This window comes from Mesoplodon mirus (genome assembly GCF_964341445.2).
Source record: "Mesoplodon mirus genome assembly, chromosome: 3".
In the NCBI taxonomy this organism is placed as follows: Eukaryota; Metazoa; Chordata; class Mammalia; order Artiodactyla; family Ziphiidae; genus Mesoplodon; species Mesoplodon mirus.
Window position 1 is genome coordinate 113,329,369 of NC_138978.1, and position 19,870 is coordinate 113,349,238.

At 40.9% G+C, this 19,870-nt stretch overlaps 1 protein-coding gene across 2 annotated transcripts; it reads right to left on the reverse strand.

Moving 5' to 3' along the window:
- Positions 1-1,713: 1,713 nt before the first annotated feature.
- PRKAB2 (protein kinase AMP-activated non-catalytic subunit beta 2) lies at positions 1,714-18,987 on the reverse strand. 2 transcript variants are annotated; one of them, XM_082613713.1, is made up of 8 exons: positions 18,897-18,987; positions 18,460-18,642; positions 14,541-14,707; positions 13,652-13,745; positions 13,295-13,415; positions 9,540-9,673; positions 8,799-8,867; positions 1,714-6,483 (listed from the first exon to the last, which is right to left on the reverse strand). In XM_082613713.1, exons 2-8 carry the CDS (start codon positions 18,613-18,615, stop codon positions 6,406-6,408), a joined length of 819 nt encoding a protein of 272 aa, XP_082469839.1. In that variant the 5' UTR covers positions 18,616-18,642; positions 18,897-18,987; the 3' UTR covers positions 1,714-6,405. The 2 variants fall into 2 exon arrangements, with proteins under 2 accessions (XP_082469839.1, XP_082469840.1); XM_082613714.1 differs by having other exon boundaries at positions 18,869-18,903.
- Positions 18,988-19,870: the final 883 nt, after the last annotated feature.

Sequence of the window (19,870 nt, forward strand, 5' to 3'; positions counted from 1 at the left end):
ACTGTGACCCAGACTATTGTAATCGATGACAAAGATCCCTGAAAACAAGAACTAAGTTAGGTCTGTAGTTATAGTTTTGAGGATCAGTTGGCCTGGAGTTAAGACTTTTACCCCTAAAATCCAGGTATACAGGTCTGCAGTAATCTTTGTGGCTCTTTCAGGTGTTTAGACTCCTCACCTGATGTTCTCATCCTAAGTTATCACTAGCAGGAGGGCTTTGCAAGTTGTAGTGAAGGGAAATTAGTTCTGGAGTAGTTGAGAATTTGGTGAAAAACTACTTTTGGTTTTAAAATATCATATAGCATATGGCCTTCTGACAAAGAACCTTGCCCTCCTCCCTAGAAAGTCAATGAAGAGAATACTCTCAAGACAGGAGTCTCCTTCAGCATATGACTGAGTGCCTGAAGAATTCTTACTGGTAAAAGAGCACAAAGAAGTTCATCTGTAAGTGCCCTGGAGCCAGGGAACAGGTTAGGGAAAGGGAGGTGGTACTCCAGATCTGCATATGTGCTGCTGGATGAATAGTGACCAAATAGGGCAGCGGAGAGACTCACAATGTCTCCCAACCACCTGTGTCATGGGTAATTGTTGATGCAGGGGAGGAGTTTGGAAGGGATACAACAAAAGACCCCAGACCAACTGGGCCAGAAGGAAGCACTTTGGAAAGCATATGTCAGTGCAAGTGTGGGTCTTGACAGAATTCTGGTGCCATTTTATTGTTTCAGTGACCAGGGTACATGATGTTTAGGAGACCATTCTGTTAGTGCCTGAGTCCATGTTACACCTACCACTCTCTACCTCTGGTCTGCAGGCAGTCTTTTGACCTGCTGTTGAGCTTTGAGGTTAACTGTTTTGGTCCATTTCTACTATCACATGTCTTCATTACCTGTCCTTCTACTTTACATCTCCACTTCTCTCTTCAACTCCCTCTATTCTTCTCACCCTTTAGTCACTCCCACAGTGTCATTCCCTCCTCTCCCTTGAGGAAATTTAACTCAGTTGAATCTTTACAGCAGCAAATACAGGGTAGCCTTGTTGTGTTATTTGAAGAAAAGTCCAGAGACCAGCTATGTAAAAACCCCATGAAATAAAGGGATGGAAAATAAAAAGGATATTATAATCATGGCCCTGAACAAAGACATCTGAGGGAAGTGATTGCTGTCAGAATGAAGTATATAACCTGCTTTCAAGTACATATCTGACAGAGAAAGAATGAGTAGGGAAGTTCCAGGATAATGGATATATATCTCTGGATATATGTTAGAATCACCTGGGGAGCTAAAAAAATATATAGATACCTGGATCCCATAGCAGAGATTTTCATTTAATTGGGGTGGAGGTAGTAGACTGGGCATCAATATTTTTATAGAATCTGTTTAGGTAGTATTAATGTCAGCCAGGGTTGAAAATCATTAGACTAGGATCTCAGCTAATCCAGCACAGGATGATATCTAAGTGTGCAGTTTACAGAAAGTGCTAAAAATCAAATCAGAGTTTGCATTCCTCTAGTTAATTTTGGCATAGCCTGGAACAAAAAGAAGAGGAAAGGTGGCAGATGGATGGATGACACCATGTGTCCCATATACCTATTACTTTTCTCTTTATTCAAAAGTATCTGTGTGGCAATTTACATTCTTTAGATCCTGAGGCTGAGTGGATAGGTCTTGATAATATAATCAGTAATCAATGAAGAACTCAAATATTATTGCTGTATAATACTTTTATTCAACAGTTTTACGGAAAAAAAACGCTCACATTTCTGTATGTGTTATATCACATAATTTTCAGACATGTCAGAGTCCGGTGAAAAATTACATTTGGAGAAAAGCTTTAAAATTCATTCTTGTATGCCACTCCTTCGTGAAATACTGAAAAGCAGCTCTGTATCGCAGCACTAAAGGTTACAAAAAGCACCATTTAAAGGAGGACTCACATGTTTAATTCCCTTTATAGTCTTATTCCCCCTTTATAACAGAGCTGTACTCACTCAAAATGCTTCAGTGTAGTAACAACCAACATTCTCGAATTTACCAAAATTTAAACAAGTTTCACATATGGGGCCCAGTGTGGAGATTAGGACTAATCAACATTAGTGAGCTTTGGCTGTTCTAAAACCACAACCTGGGTAGGTGTTCTGTAGATGGGAATAGAAAAGAAATAAGATGATGAACACATAATGTAATACTTATAGTAGGTACCTCCTCGACCATTTTAACCTGACTATAAAATCCACATAGCATTTAGTTTTTCATATCAATCTTACTGCAAAAGCACTCTGCCACACAAAATTCGACTCCAACTAATGTTGGAACTAAAACAAAATTTAATTTTTAACAAAACTTATTCATTCAAAGCACAACTGAGGGGCTTCCCTGGTGGCACAGTGATAGGGAGTCCACCTGCCGATGCAGGGGACACGGGTTCATGCCCTAGTCTGGGAAGATCCCGCATGCCGTGGAGTGGCCGGGCCCATGAGCCATGGCCGCTGAGCCTGTGCGTCCGGAGCCTGTGTTCCGCAACGGGAGAGGCCACAGCAGTGAGAGGCCCGTGTACCACAAAAAAAAAAAAAAAAAAAAAAAAAAGCACAACTGAGTAAAGCAAATCAAGACAAAGCCCAAATTTGAATCCTAGAGGGATTCCACTGCGAAGAATTGGATTTCATAAGTAACAGACTCTTGGAGTTCTTTCCTTTTCTTTCTGTTTTCTTATAATTTTTAAAGATTTGGCCTTTTTACTCCAAAAGTTTGAGTTCATTGCAGAAATCACAGCCCTTCAACCTCCAGTTGTGACTGGTGCTTAAGGAGAGACAAATGCCTAGATCCAGAGTTTTAAAAGACCCTAACTCCTATCCCTCCCAGGTCCTCCATCTCATGGGTAACTAGAGTCAGCTGTTCCTAGAAGACAGCAACAACTTGGCTTTAAGAATGAGTCACAATAATGCAGGAACCAACTGTGTATCTGCTCTTAAGCCTAGGCCCCAAATCACTAGAACGTGAGGATTTAGAAATCTCTGAGAATAGAATATATTTCAAACATACACAAACATAGACTATTGCATATCATTTTTAGTTGAGGTCAAAAATTTAAAAGCTCTACTTCCCCAATTAACAGCAGGGGATTCTATCATTAATATGTCTCCTTCATTTATACCCAGATTGATATAAGCCCAGTCTAGAGGTAACACTTCTTTCTGAATTTAACTTCATTTTAGCAGCATATGTGGAGTACCAACACTTTTCAAAGATTTTATCTCAGATCCATTAGGTCTACGAGACTAGAAATAATTGGGGTGAAGTGAGTGAGCCTGGGTTTGTAGGATCCTGTCAGAAACCTCTCTTGGAGTCTTCTTTTACAGAGCTTCTTTACCATATGTAAGCACTGTTTTGAAAAAAAGCCAACACTGTTGAGGCCAGGTATGACCTTCAGGGGTTTTACCTACAGTGATTAAATCCCATTCAACTCTAAGCTTAAAACAAGCTAATAACCATGACACAGAAGTTCTCCTTACCAGCAAGATGACTAATATTTGTTTTAGGTAATGTATGACTTTAGACCCTGGTAAAGTCTGCCTGACATATGAAGTTAAAGCACAACATAGGAGAAGGTGTAGAAAATAGAAACAAGAAAAAGATTTTTTATACCGTAAATTCTGTACAATGAGATCCAAAGACACAGGTATATGTTTGATTTAATTTAAAAAAGGATATTTTTAGTTCCGAGTTACTTAAGCCTTAACTTTCCTAGTACCACTCCTCAGCTCAGTTACTCTTTCTTTTTCCCATAACTCCTAAACCATGATACAGTTCAAGAGTCAGCCCTCCCTAAGAATTACATTCTTACTCTTTGACTGTGAAACTCTTATAGGCAAAACAAATTAAAAAAACCCTAAAAAATTTTTTTCCTTTATTCATTTTCAAAATCTGTCAAATTCTTCTGCAGAAAATAAACTATCCCTTTAACCAATATAAAAGAATGAGTGAACTGTACTCTTGGGTACCTTCCTCCCTCCCTCTCAACCTTCTAGAACCGTTTCTAGGGGACAGACTGAGAGTATGATAGGAATTCTCAAGGCCGTGGTATGTTAATCAGCAGTACAGAGAAGGGACATCATCCAATTCCTCTTACTGATCCCTTTCCATACCAGCTGGTAGGCTCCAGTTCCACATCTGGCTGAAAGATTACCTCAGAATTTGGAAAACTGACACTTTCTACACATTTCCAGATTAGAAAGATCTGAAGGTCACCAGCACCAAAACCTACTGTCACTGGAGACAGACCCATTTCACAGAAGCCTCTGGCCTGAGAGAAATGGAAGGAATCTCTTTTCCTGCCACACTCTAATGATCTATCTGTGCAGAATAGAGATTTTAATACAGGAACACAGAGACAATTACATGTCAATACTGCTGACAAGACATATGAGTACAACACAATCCTCTAGGTGACAACCAAGATTTTAAATCCTCCTAAGTGGCCCACTTGTTTAATGGGTAATGGAAAAAAAATTCTAGTATAACTGAAGACAATGTAGATCCTGAGAGTTGGTAGTAACAGAATTTGGCCTGGATTTTTTAAATGGCACACCATTCTAAAAGTGATTGGAACCGTAAAACGTTCTCCACAAAAGCCTTTTGAGGCAGATGGTGGCCTTGAGTGGCTAAAGCAGTATTTACTCTCAGCAACTAACCACCAAAGCACTTAGCAATCTGCATTCCCAACAAGACAACAATCCCATACTCTACTGCATCACACACAGGATCTAAGAGTTCTACATACCCGAAGACAACTGTATCATCAGCTTTACATGCGAAAGACAGGAGGTAGCTAATTTACCTGTGGGTGCCCTTTCAGTGGGGCTGGGCTCATCTTAGCAGTCAAGGAGCCTCTCCAGCAACAAGTTTAGCCTCCTTCAGTATTGAATGTTTGGCTTGCATTTATCTGTAATGGAAGAGCCACAGAAACTTGGGGGAAAATATCTTATCTCTGAGTCTCAAGAGTGGACTGAATAGATACTTTTTACTCCGCAAATGGAAATCACTGACCCCACTTCATCAACACTTTCTGCAAGATACGGAAGAACAAGATAACTCTGTTAGCATTTAGTGCATGAAATGGATACTTTTCATGGCTGGGAACACCAAGGGTAATTTCTTGCCTCTAGGCTTAATGAATCTTTAAGTTGAGGGACCCTTTTAGGTGCATGAAATGAGCCTGAATGGGTCTGTATCTAGAGCAATGTTTACTGTAATGATGTACACAGAGTCAGCTTCATTAATGTAAGACTGTAGGGGGCCAGACTAGAGAAGAAAATATTGGGAGCAATTTATCATAAGCCTGAAGTTCTCCAAATGCAGTCTCTTAAGACCAATGAAAAGGCATTTTTAATAAAAGATAAATGTAGGCCCATAAAAATCTTCCAAGGACGAAAGACATGAAGTTTCCCCCGGTTTCACTCCCACCTTCAAAGCAATCTGCTCTGTGAAAGAAAACATGGAAGCAGGGCCAAACCAGGTGGGAAAAAGTATGGGAATGTGCCAATACAGCCTGAACTGTGGCACCAAACCAAAACAAAAAAGTAGACCTGCATTCTGCCTTTCATATAATGCTGAGCCATATTTTCTTCAGTAGAAGTTAAAATAAGTGGTAACAAAGTGTCATGGGCCTGTGCTGAGCTTAAAAAGGAGACTTTGTGGCAGCCCTAGTCTGTAACGTGGGTCAGATCTCACACAGCCTCTGAAAGGGGTCACTTACCCACTGAGTTTTGTGTTAGGCAAGGGTCAAATATAGGATCTGAAGGAGGTTAACAAAGCAAGAATGTGAAATGAGAGGAAAAAGGGTTCTTGTGGGGTACCTGGTATCATATAAAAAACACAGATTGTGCACATACTCTGGGAATACAGAGAACCCATGCAAGAAAAGCTGCTCCTGCAAGGAGGCAGCTGTAAGTAGGGCAGCAGTCTGGCACAAGTCCATCCCTTGGAGAGCCAAGGTAGCAGTGATAGAATCTCCACCCAACAAGGATCCTGAGAGTTTGCTCTTTATTCACCTTAGGAAAAAAGCTTCCTGTAATGGTTCTTCCTGCAGCTCTCCCCAACAGGTCTTGGTGAGTTCCCACAGGCAGAGAGAATACATCTAGCTAGGAGGCTTCCATTAACTTTCCTCTCGTGTGTGTGTGTGTGTGTGTGTGTGTGTGTGTATATGATTTTTTCTTAAAATAAATTCCATGAACTCCTAAAGCTCTCATTTGCAATCAAATGCAAAAGCAGAGCATCCTACTCAGAGGCTCTGAAACATACATATTAGCCTCAAAGCAAATCAGCCTTCCAGTCCCAGGTAAGACTGGTCTAGTCCAGAAAGGCAAGGGAGATGCTTCTCCTGAATCCTGGGAGGCAGGAAGGAATCCCTTCAGATGGGCTTGTACAGCAGAGTAGTGACATACTTCTTCTTGTAGCGATGGGTTGCGCTAAGGACCATCACACTGTCCTGCAAGGGAAATAAACATATGTAGTTAATTCACTAGTTCAGGATGTAGGCAGCTGTTCCCAGCCATTAATCCTTCACAACTGCTCACTTTTAACACAGTTAGTTTGATATTATAAAAAAAGGTTGGTTTTGGATTCAAATCAATTTAAGTTTTGATCCTGACTCCTACTGTTACTCTGTTTGTGACCTTCAATAATCTACTTAATGTCTCTAAGTTTTTTCTCATCATTATAAAGGATAACACCTACCATTAATACGGCTCTGATGATTACATGAAAATATCTGACAGAGAAAGTAGGTGCTGAAAAAATATTAGTCTCCTACCTCACTTCCTTCCCCACCTCACATTCAAATACTGGGCTTAAAACTATGATGGAAAAAAAGGGCTTCCCTGGTGGCACAGTGGTTGAGAGTCCGCCTGCCGATGCAGGGGACACGGGTTCGTGCCCCGGTCTGGGAAGATCCCACATGCCGCGAAGTGGCTGGGCCCATGAGCCATGGCCGCTGAGCCTGCATGTCTGGAGCCAGTGCTCCGCAATGGGAAAGGTCACAACAGTGAGAGGCCCACATACTGCAAAAAACCAAAAAAAACCCAAAAAAAACTATGATGGGAAAAAAAGAAATATCCTGATATCTATCTCCAGAAGGAAGTCTTAAAAGCAATGAGAAAAAAGGACAGTGATCCTTTTGAAAAACCATTTCCAAGCCCCATTTAATACCAGGGATGAACTTTAAAAAAAGTCATCTCTGATCAAGAGGGGACTTAGGAATCATCTTCTATCCTTGAACAAAGTGGATCCTAAAATCCTCCTTGGAAAGACACTCAGTCCAATGGATCAATTCCAAACAGCTTAAACAATCTGAGAGAACCAGGGATAGGTCAAGGCCAAGCTGAACCAAAACAATCAAGACCTTGACCTGGGTCAGAACCAGTGTGAAGAGTAAGAGGTATCATTTCCCAAGCAGTGTTACAGACCCTGGGTGTACCATAGAAAGAGATGGCAGACCTGTGGACATCACCTGATAGCCAAAGAGCAGATACAGGAGGCAAAATTCAGTTATATCACAAAGAACCCAAGCAAACCAATTAAGAAACCAGTGCCTCTTACTATTTTCCTCTATATTGTATCATCTACAATGAATACTTCTCAGATTGACATTCTGTGACCACAGTATGCAGATCACAGCCTAAAAATGACAGAAGCAAGGCAGGTAAAAAATTCAACTCCAGAAAGAGTTTGGTGGAAATGAGAAGTGGGTGAGAGAAAGATCTACTTGGAAGAACCAGCACAATGGTCTCTAGGCAGGGACATGGAATAAGGATGGGAGGACTGGACCTCAGTCCTCTCGCTGGTACTTACTGGCAATACGACCTTCTATGAGCCTTAGTTTCTTTATCTATAAAACAGGGTTAAAAAATAATACTTATCCCATAAGGTTATTATAAAAATTAAATTCAATAATATATATTTAATAAGTATCACTTAATCTGTTAAAGACAGCTGTATCAGTGATTTCCCTAATCTGGCTGCACATCTAAGAAATATAAGCAGCTTAAAAAAATTACTGAGGCCCATCCTAGATACACTTATTCAGAATCCCTGGGGATGGAGCCTTTGAATCTATATTTTCCCAAACTTCCCCCAAGTGATTCTGGTGATGTTCAGCTTAGTTTGGTAACTACAGAACTGTATAAAATATTATTCCAATAGCCAGACCACAAAGACATGACAAGACTGAACAGATATTTTCAATCCAGAATCTAAAGCAGCAGAGAAACCAAGAAGCATTCTAAGAGTTGGAACAGGGATGGGGGGGACAGGGCAAGTCTGGTCACATTTCTCCTTTAAGTAGTGTATAGGAAAGATGCAAGCACTTGGGTATATATGACTCAGGCACCTGAAAGCAGCTCATGTCCACCTTTAAAAAAGTGGAAGCCTTAATATCACATTCAAGCATTCTTTGAACTGGAAGGTAAACTTGCTTTTTCTGTAAATGAAATCCTAGTACTATGAACTCAAACTTAATTAAGTAGGTGGTGCAAAGGTTATAGCTACCCAAAAAGAAACCAGGAAGCAAAAAAGTTCATTCAATCACAGCGCAATTCAGCTAGCCAGAACTCAGATATCGAGACTAAAATTTAAAACAAACAAACCCACTAGTTAAAAAAAGAAACTTCTTCTCCTATAATTTGACCATTACTGCCAGCTTCAGCTTCAGTGAAGTAGCAGAGCAAGTAGCCACTAGGGAACACGTGTTCAACTCTTCCCCTCCCATTTTGGGTAACTATGTGAAGAACCAGGCCCACCACTTACCTTAATGGACAATGCATAGAGATGGTTCAGCATAACATGATTGGGCTCAGGGAGCAAGGCTGGATCACACTAAGAGGGGTAAAAAAAAAAAAAACCAAAAAAACCCCCACTAAATGGGGTTAAATGCACAATCCTAAACCAGTTTATTCTTCCTCAGAGATCTTTGGGACTATTGAGAAACTCAAAACTAGAATGTATTATTTCTTTTAAATAATGCACTCATCCTAGTATATATAAATAACACATTCTCATTACAGAAAATCAGGAAAATTCTGAGTCCAGGGCAGAAACCCTTAGCCTCACTATCTATTCATCCTCTTTAACAGACCTTGCCCACAACACATAAAGAAGATTTGTGTAAGAGGCAAAAATAATCTTAGTGGGAATCAAGTGAATTGACTAGAAATGTAAATTATATGAAAAATATACTTCTCTTGGATATCCCCAAATGATAAATACTCCTTATCCTATGTTGGAATAGAAGTCTTAGAAACTGGTTCTAGCAATCCATAGCTCTGAGCCTGATATATTAGGACCAGAAGACAACTATGAATTTTGGTAACAGTATTTGGAAAAGTTGCAACTCAGCCTGGGAAAAAGGAACTTGTAAAGCTACTGATACGTATATGATTTATACTCAACACACCTTTGTAATAATCCCAACCTCTAGGATTACTACACTGTAGCTCAAATGGTCCTAGTAAGCCCCAGATGCCCCAGCAATACTCTTAGGATACTCACAGATATGTTAGTGTCCTTGTTAAGAATAACTTGGAGAAGGTGAGGAGGCAGGATGGGTGGGGATTTGAATCTCTCCTCTGATCGAAACACATACATTTCTTGACCATAAGGCCCTGGGGGTGAGCTGGAAAGGTCTGGAAGATATTTATTCAAATATAAGGGAAAGTTGGAGAGCTATTAAAGATGCATGAAAAAACTGTCAGTACATGGCAGCTAATATTAAATATGGTAGAAGTCAAGAATCATAAACTTGTGACTTGTTGGGTCTACAACTGCAAGGCAAACAAAGAAAAAGTCTGCGTCATCCTGAACATAAACCATGAAGTTCCTCAACATGGTAACATGACGTGAAGGATAGGGGAGGAGATGAGGGGTAAAAGATGTAGGTTCAGGGAAGAGCTACTCTATTTATCAATTGTATTACTTGGGCAAAATCCCTCTACTATAGTCAGTTTCTTCATTCATAAAATGAAAATAACAATCTCTGCCCTATTTCACAGTGCTTTTATAGGAATCAAATGAGACAACAGATGTGACAATGCCTTATAAACTACCAAACAATATGAAAATATTAGATTTGTTCTTTTTTCCAGTCAAGCAACAAGGTTATAAACTCTAAGACTACTGATACTACGATGACTGCAACAAAAAGGAAAAATTAATAACAATGTAGTAGTCATTAGGGGAATGCAAATCAAAACCACAATGAGATACCACTTCACACTCATTAAGATGGCTAGAATAAAAAAAGACAGAAAATAATAATTATTGGCGATGATGTGGAAAAATTGGAACCTTTGTATTATTCCCATTGCTGGTTGGAATGTAAAATGTTGCACCACTTTGGAGAACAGTTTGGCAGTTCCTCCAAAAGTTAAGCACAAAGTTACCATATGACCCAGCAATTATACTCCTGGGTACATGCCCAAGAGAAATGAAAACATATGCCCGCACAAAAACTTGAACACAAATGTTCATAACACCATTATTTGTAACAGACAAAAAGTGGAAACAATCCAAATGTCCGTCAGCTAATGAATGGATAAATAAAATGGTATATCCATACAATGGAATTTTATTCAGCCATAAAAAGGAATGAAGTAATTATATATATTACAACATGGATGAACTCTGAAAACATTAAGTGAAAGAAGCCAGACACAAAAGACCACATAGTGTATGATCCCATTTATATGAAATGTCCAAAATAGGCAAATCCATAGAGACACAAAGTAGATTTGTGGTTGCCAGAGGCGGAGGGGAGGAGGCAATGGGAAGTGACTGCTAATGGGGATGGGGTTTCTTTTGGGGGTGATTAAAACACTCTGGAATTTGGACTTCCCTGGTGGTCCAGTGGTTAAGAATCCGCCTGCCAATGCAGGGGACATGGGTTTGATCCCTGGTCCGGGAAGATGCCACATGCTGCAGAGCAACTAAGCCCATGTGCCACAACTACTGAGCCTGTGCTTTAGAGCCCACAAGCCACAACTACTGAGCCCATGTGCCTAGAGCCCGTGCTCTGCAACTAGAGAAGCCACTGCAATGAGAAGCCCACACACTGCAACGAAGAGTAGCCCCCGCTCGCTGCAACTAGGGAAAGCCCATGTGCAGCAGTGAAGACACAGCGCAGCCAAACAAAACAAAACAAAACAAAACTCTGGAATTATATAGCAATGATGGTTGCACAACTCTGTGAATATACTAAAACTTACTGGATTGCACACCTTAACAGAGTGAATTTTATGGCGTGTGAAATTATATCTTAAAAAAATGGAAAAAATGTATGCAGATAAGAATAGAAATACACAAAAATGAAGAGAACTATAATTTTTTGCTTAAAAATTTTTAATGTTTTTTACAGTTTCTAGTAAAAAGGATTTTAATAACCAGTTCAGCATAAGAACTCAGATTTCAATTAAATATACGTGGGACAAAAGAAAAGAGTAGCAAAAATACTGTTATATTAAACAATCTTAAAAATGTATAGAACTTGAAACTTTTCAAAGTACTCTCAGTTATTTTGTCATAGATCCACAAAAACACTCTTTGCAAGTACATAGAACAGTTTTTTTTTTTTCCCTTTCCATCAGGAAAAAAAATGGTTAAGTCATTTACCCAAAGTCACATACATACATGGCAAAGATGGTCACTGAGTGCAGATTAAAACCCATTATCTGAAGATTCCTAATAAAATGTATTCTAAACCCTGCCTCAGTGGATCAGGAAATTGGGTGAAAGTGGGAAGAGAGAAATATCAAAAGTATGCTAGTCCTCTTTCTCTATAATTATGATTATATGTCTATTATTTATTGGTTGCTTTGCTAGAATCATATAATGCAAAAATTTAGAGTAACTAGTGGGCTCATCATTCAATTCAGTATTTTTAAACTCTTTTAAATCTCTGCGCCACCAGTTAAGAACAATGTCCAGCCTTACTTTCTGAGCTTATATAACGAAAACAATATCTTTGTAATTTTCCTAAACAATTATTACACTATTGATTATTCTTTTAGAAATTGCATAAGCCACTCTTGTGTCCTGAGATTCTAATATGTCTCACTTCAGGTATTGTGTCTCCTCAGCTGTGAATCGCTGAGAGTCTAAGCCTCTGATTTTACTGATAAGGAACCAAGAACCAAAAGGGTTGAAGGAGTTGTCCGTGATGCAAAGCTAGTTAGTAGCAGAGGCAGGCTTTGAACTCACAAGGGAGAAGTGTGCTTACTGGAAACACAGTTCTTTAGACAGTCATAGCCTTTATTGTAAAACAACAAAATTGGTAACTGTGAGTATAGATAGCAAATCACTTTTCTGGTTTTATAGCTAATGTAAGGAGAGATGAAGGCCTTGGAAAAAGCATTGGGAGAAACAAAAGGATACAGGTCTTTTCCTCTATGAAGGGATTTTTTTTTTAACCCAAAACTTACAAAACTTCAGTTAACATATACACAAAAGAAATGTGAGGTTTTGGAACTTCCCTGGTGGTCCAATGGGTAAGACTTCATGCTCCCACTGCAGGGGGCCCGGGTTTGATCCCTGGTTGGGAACTAGATCCTGCATGCATGCCGCAAGAAGTCCACCTGCTGTAACTAAAAGATCCCGCGTGCCGCAACAAAGAGCCTGTGTGCCGCAACTAGGACACGGCACAGCCAAAATAAATAAATAAATAAATAAATAAATTTTTAAAAGAATTAAAAAAAAAAAAGGAAATGTGAGGTTTTTATAACCCTTTTCCCCCAAAAAAGTGCCATATATGTAGGGCCCTATAAAATTATAGAACTGCCAACTGAGCTATCAAACTGGCAGGATTAAGCTGAGGCAGCTAAACAAGGCATATGAGACACAGCTAGCCCCTGCTAGTTGATACTCTCAAAGGTCAATGAAAAACTTGAAATATTACTAGAAATAGCTTTTTAAACTATAGACCATAGCCCATTAGTGGTTTATAAAAAGAAGGATAAAATAGAAAATAGAGTGCTTTACATGTAATAAAGGCAAATATTATACTGTAAGACTTGTGCTACTGTGAGTGTGTTTTGGGTTACAGTGTAAACCTACTGGTTAAAAAGTTTGAAATCAAATACACTAGACAGATTTTTTTCTTGAATACAGGGACCTAATGTTTATAGGAGAAACATATACATACAATTCGTAAGATTCCTAAGGAGAAAATGAAAAAACAAACAAAAACCACTCTTGGGAAGAAACACGCATTATAAGAAAAACAGATCAAGAAAGAGCAAATACTACAAAATTACCTCGACAAGATGTCTCTGAGCTTTCCATTGAATCTAGCTTTAAAGCATCAAACACCTCAAAATCAGATTTCTTGACATGGATCAAATTGTTAATTGTGCCAAGCTGACTGGTAACCACAGGCTGAAACAATGAATGGAAAAAAAATTCATGAAACCCCATTTCAAATACATCTCTTCTATTCAATTCTCCTCTTTTTAAAAGGGATCATACTTGGCACCACCATCTTTTATCAGGAAAGAAATCCAACAGTATAGGAGCCTATCAATCCTGACTGCAATGATGTTTGACACCAAGGGGAATGATAGTTTAAAGGAGACTGTTAAGTCAGTGGTTACCCTCGGAGATCAAGGCCTTACCTCTGATGGATCATGAACCCATTGTCCATCCACAAAGAACTTGTACTGGTGCTCTCCCTCAGGGAGGTCCAGGATGGCAACAAAGTCATTATGGCTATAGAAGAAAACAGAAAGTTAAATAGGCCAAATTTCTATTAGAAGACAGAATATAAATGTAAAAACCATGAGGCAATCACAATATCATACCAATGATCTCCCGCATTCTTAAGTGATTGCAACCCCTGTAGTAAAAAATAATTTATAAACCCATTCTCCTTTTTTATATCACCTTGAGCATGTATTTGCTAGCCCCTCCCAATAACTTTAGTTCTTAACTAATATCTGGAAAAGAACAATAAAGATGTTAATCCTCCCGAATGTTCCACCTTAGTACAACTATTTTGCTTCAGCAAAACGGATCCCTCATGAATGTAAATAAGATAGCAAGTAGGTTCAGGATAAGAAGTGCCTCAGGGTACCCTTTCCATATTTTGTTGAGCAGATTCTAGAAAATTACCTATATACAAAGGGCCATAACCAGTTACATAATTCACTGTTGCTCTGAAAGCAACAAACAACATTACTACCTAGAACTTTACAGTGTGTTTTGTTTTAGTGCAGAAGTCAGAGCAACTGGACTCAGGCAGTTACGGAAGCCTTCCCACAAGCATAGAAAGGACTTGTATTAACACAGTCCTAAAGAAAATGACATTCTAAGTGGTAAAACATCTCTGACTCACTATGAGGTTAGAAAAAAATGTCACAGCTATACTTATTGGTCACAGAAAATGTTCTAGAGAGAGTCCCTAGCAGGTGGAGAGGAGTAGTCCAGCCAGGTCTCTCTCCGGAGAAAGGAAATCAAGTCTCTACTCCTGGACCCTGTAGACTCAACCAAGACACTTGTCTTCACCTCTTAATCAGTGGAATCTTGGTGCTCCAATTGTTGAAGGACCCAGAGATGAAGACCTCCTTGCCTCCTTCAGACCAGCGGATAACAGTGGGCCGGGCCTGCTGTGTGGGCTTTACGGAGTCCTCCAAATCCTGCTGCCATGATACAAACTCTTTGTCCCCAGGGAGCTGTAAGAAGGATTAGGTCATCCCTAAATTGTGACCCAGGAATTCTGAAAAGGTCACTCTCCTCCCTAGGGCAGAGAGGGGTGCTACGTTTCTGCTAAGGATTAATAAGCCTTGAAATTAGGAACTAAATCAGATTTTGAACAAATTATAGAAAAAGAAGTCATCTAGGACCAAAATGGTCAAATGGCTTATGCTCAAAGGCTACCCAAATCACAGCCTAACTTCTGAGTCTGCATATATCACTCATTCTTTCAGAGCCTTAGGATTTCCCTTAAGAAACAAACAAACAAAAAACCTTACTTCCTCTTACCAGATTAACTCATAGGCAGACAATTATGATATGCTTCTGAGTGTCTCTTAGGAGAAAAAATATGAAAATAAAGTATGGTTCTACAAAAAATAATTAAGTTAACCACATGCAAATATGAGCAGCTCTCAAGTTATCAGTTGTAATAGAAATTAGAGATGCTAAAATTCATAAGTAATTCATAATCTCCACTTTAGTTAATAGGTTACAAAAGGACATTAAAAATATAAAAATCAGGGCTTCCCTGGTGGCGCAGTGGTTGAGAGTCCACCTGCCGATGCAGGGGACACGGGTTTGTGCCCCGGTCCGGGAAGATCCCACATGCCGCGGAGCAGCTAGGACCGTGAGCCATGGCCGCTGAGCCTGCACATCTGGAGCCTGTGCTCCGCAACGGGAGAGGCCACAACAGTGAGGGGCCCGCGTACCGCAAAAAAAAAAAAAAAAAAGTAAAAATATAAAAATCAGATCATTGGTTTCATAAATTTTGAGAAATGGTTATGAAATCTTACTTGCTCACCTATACCAGGTTTGTACTAGTTATTTCAGGAGTAGGGATGAAAATTCTGGAGCCTCAAGAAGCATCAGATCAAAAACACAGTTTCCTTTAAAAAAGTGGTTCCAATATCAAGTGAAGTATGTAGGGTTCCGGAAAAAAAAATTGACTCCTTACTTAGTTTCTTTTCATTACCATCCTTCAGAACAGGAATTGGCAAACTATGGCCAGTGAGCCAGATGCTTTTACAAATAAGGTTTCATCAGAAAATAGCCACACTCATTCATTTACTCATTTTCTACAGCTGCTTTCATGCTACAATGGCAGAAGTGAGTAGTTGTGACAGAGACTGTATGGTCCGCAAAGTCTAAAATATTACTTGTCTCGCCCTTTATAGAAAAAGTTTGCTCACCCCCACTTCAGATTGGCTTAAATGACTTTGGTAAATAAGACTATATGGTACCAAGCCAAAATATTACCAAATAAAATAATGTGGGTTTAAAAAAAAAGGACTAGTTTATTCATTTGGGCTTTACTTTCAAAATGGCTGAGGCAGACTACCTTCCATACTGTCTCTCAATATTCCTCAAAACTACACTATGAGATACCAGTAGCAGCATAATCCAAAGCAAGCAGAGAAAGAGAATTGAAGGAACTTTCACATTATATAAGGAAGTGGCTTAAGAGAAAAGTTTGATCTCCATTTTCTCAAAGCAATGAACTCTTATTCGACAGGCTGCATTAGAATTACAGAAATGTTTACATACGCCTAACAATTATATATGCCTCAGATTCTGATTCAGATATAAGGCCTGGGAATCTATTTTTAAAAAGCTTCCCAGACAATAATACTGAAATTATATTAAAAATAAGGAAAGAAACCTCATCTTTAGAGATACATCCTAAAATATTTACAGATAAAGTAATATTCGATATGATGGTCTGGGATTGGCTTCAAAATAATTGGTGGGGGAAGAGTGGATTGGGGTATAGGTGACATAAATTAATTCATGATTTGATCATTGTTTAAACTGGATGACAGTTAATATAGGAGTTCAATACACTGTTCTCCTGACTTTGAAACATGTAAAATGTTTCAAATTTTCTATGCAGTGTTCAAACAAATCTCAGGTGAGTCTAATGTGCAAATAGGACTGAAAACCATTGAACTAGTAAACCGAAGAAGGCTGGTATTTGAAGCAATGTAGACCCGCCTGCCACTGTTTCTATTATTTACTTGTATGATTTAATAGTTTCAGTTTAGAATTTGAAAGCTACAAACTATTAATATGCCTAGCTTTGGAAGAAAGCCCTTCCACGTATGACATGACATTTCTGTGGTAGGCATGAGTGCAGCTGACTAGCAAAAAGATTGTTTACTCCAAGTTAAATAGTCAGCAAAATCATCAGGAAAAGAGGCAAAACAATTAGAATTATAATTGAAAAATGTTTAAGTGAAACATTGAGGGAAGAAATAGAGTACATTGAGAACTATAAAATCTTAGATTTGGAAGTGACCTTGGGAATATTTGAACCAATTTTCTTCTTTCACAAATGTCAAGATTGAAGTAAGGGAAAGAATGATCCAAAATAGGCTCCATTTCAGATAGAGCAACCTGGCTTTTATTCAGGACGCCGATTACTGCAGTCACAGTTTGACAAATGCACTGTACTTAAATCCTGAGTCATCAATGTAGGAAATTGGTAAAAATACAATCACCTTGAGAAAGCTCTGAAGAAGTAAATTCAGATGGCTGAGGAGAGGGCTCAAATGTTGAGGAAGAAGTCCTGAAGTGGGAGAAGGAAGAAAGGAACGAAGAAGAAACCCCAAGAGATCACCCTCACTTCTCTTTGTGATTATGTTCTCAATTGTGATCCAAGAAAATAAACAGTAGAATCCACATTTCATGTGTTATCAACCCGGCAAATTATTCTCTATTTACAGGAGTAAATAAAATAAAACCCCAGATGGGTGGGACAGGATGAGTGATAACATCAAACCTACCCCAATCTCCCCAACCCCTCCATTTTTCTACTTCATTCTAGTCAGACTACCAGGAGGAATTAATGTATTTAATGCCTACAACTCTGAAAGTGATTAGAAACATTCGAATGGTAATTACATTGCTGTCAGCTCCATCTATGCTTTCCGTAGGGTGAATACAAGTTGCCACTTTCCTGAAAGTCCTTGATTGAGAGCAAGGTCTTCAGGGCAACTGTGGGTTGTCCATTTTCAGCCGCGGTAACATTATGAAGTACTACCGGAAATTAGAGAAATCCTGGAATTATTTGCTCTCCCACTTGAGAAGCAGCTGGACGTTAAAGAAGCAGCTCAGCCAAGACAACTGTAAAGTATGAGATGAAAACTAAGCAGTCAACCAAATAATGTCCTTTATTGATCCCCATGACTAGAAGAAAGTATTCATATAAGCAAGTGGTTGCTGCTCACAGCCATGCCAAAGGGGAAGAGGATCTGAAGTGATGAGCTCTCGGAAGGGCAAAAATGATACTGATACACAACAGTTATCAGGAAAAAGAAATTCATTTACCTACCTCAAGGCAAATGTGAGGAAATGCCGCCTATGGTCAGCAACTCGGGTAACCTACCCTCTGAAGTTTTTCACCAGGGCTCACAACCTACAAATTCATCAGTACTCTAGAAGAGGGTGCCTGTTAGGAGAACCAAGGGCGACCGGGCGGAGGTTTGTTGGCCTCATCCTAAAAATGTGGCCAAAAGAGTAGTCGAGTAACAAGAACTCCGCCTCTATCCTATTTTGAGGCAGCACCGCGAAAGGAATTACCACTCAATATCTCCGTTCCCGAAAAAAGCCTTTAACTCTAAATACCGTAACCCAGGTCAGTGTGATAAGAAAAAATCAAAATAGGGAGGAGGAGCCCTGACACCCAGACTACTGCAGCATCGCCACCAACTCGGGGCGTGGGGACACTCACCTTGGAATCCGGCAGGCTGAAGACGCTGGGGTCATCAGTGCTCCCCACCATGATCTTATGTTCCTTGCCCGGGGCATGGCCGCCGGAGCCCTCGGCGCGCGCAGCCTTGGCGCCGTGGCGCTCCCCGGCCACCCGGTCGCTGGTGGTGTTTCCCATGGCGGTGCAGCTCGAGTCGGGGGCCACCTGCCGTGGGGAACAACACGGGGCTAGGGAGACCCCGGCGGTCGCGTCTAGGGAGCCCCTTGCCCCGCCCCTGCGTCTGGGGACCCGGGCAAAGGAATCCCCGCCCCAGGAAAGCCGCGCGCAGGGGAGCTCTCCCTCCCTGGCCTCCAGGAACCCCCAATCCCCCTAGTTGCCCGCTGCTCAAGAAACCCGCTTTCGGAAACTCCCCCACACCCTCCGCGCTCACTGCCCAGGGGTGCTCCCAACCCAATCACCTCCCGCGATGCTCTGCCTCCTCCCGGGACCAATGGTGCGATGGCTGTTCTGCTGATAAAGCCACCAATAAAGTTGTTAAAATTGAAGCCACGCCCCGGGCTAGCGACCCGGGTTTCCTCCTAAAATGGCTACAAGGCCAGAGACGCGGGGTCGCCCCGCGCGCGTTCCCTGCGGCCGCGCCGCGGCAGCGCCCGGGGCCCGCGGGCCTCTCTAGCCACCGTCGCCTCGATGGTGGGCAGCCGCGCGCAGCCTCCAGCGCCAGGCGGGGGCGCCGGTTCCGCAATCCACCGCGTGCGGGGCCAGGACTGCTTCGCTGGCGAGACTGCGCCGAGATCTTTGGTTGCTTGAGCCTGAGGGATTGCCATCGGGTGGGGACGGTCACCGAAGGACATGGGGTCCCGTCACGGGCTCTGGTGCTCCGCACCCGGTGTAGCGGCATTGCTTTTTTCCCCGCCCCCTCACCTGGCCTCAGGTTCGCCAAAAGTTTTCATTTTGTAGCGTCTTTTCGACAGGCGTCCCGGAGAGGTGAGTTCCTATATGGAATAAGAAAACGGACTTGCAACTGATAGCTAAGGAAGTAGTAGTGGTAATTGCTCGAGGTTAAAACTAAGTGCTATGGGGAGCAGTCAGCCTGACTGGGTCCCCAGGGAAGAGGGAATAATTAGGAGATAAATCTTTTTTAAAAAATTTATTTTCATTTATTTATTTTTGGCTGCATTGGGTCTTCGTCGCTGCGCACGGGCTTTCTCTAGTTTCGGTGAGTGGGGGGCTACTCTTTGTTGTGGTGCTCGGGCTTCTCATTGCGGTGGCTTCTCTTGTTGCGGAGCATGGGCTCTAGGCGCACAGGCTTCAGTAGTTGTGGCTCTCCGGCTCTCGAGCGCAGGCTTAGTAGTTGTGGTGCACGGGCTTAGTTGCTCTGCGGCATGTGGGATCTTCCCAGACCAGTGATCCAACCCATGTCCCCTGCATTGGC

What these genes read in the sequence shown, in the direction of transcription:
- PRKAB2 (XM_082613713.1), bottom strand. Translation starts at nt 18,615, where the DNA reads ATGGGAAACACCACCAGCGACCGGGTGGCCGGGGAGCGCCACGGCGCC. An exon ending in AAGATTCCACTGATTAAGAG is followed by an intron (nt 13,746 to 14,540) that starts GTGAAGACAAGT and finishes TTTCTTCTATAG; the next exon opens with CCATAATGACTTTGTTGCCA. An exon ending in CTCAGAGACATCTTGTCGAG is followed by an intron (nt 9,674 to 13,294) that starts GTAATTTTGTAG and finishes AATATCTTCCAG; the next exon opens with ACCTTTCCAGCTCACCCCCA.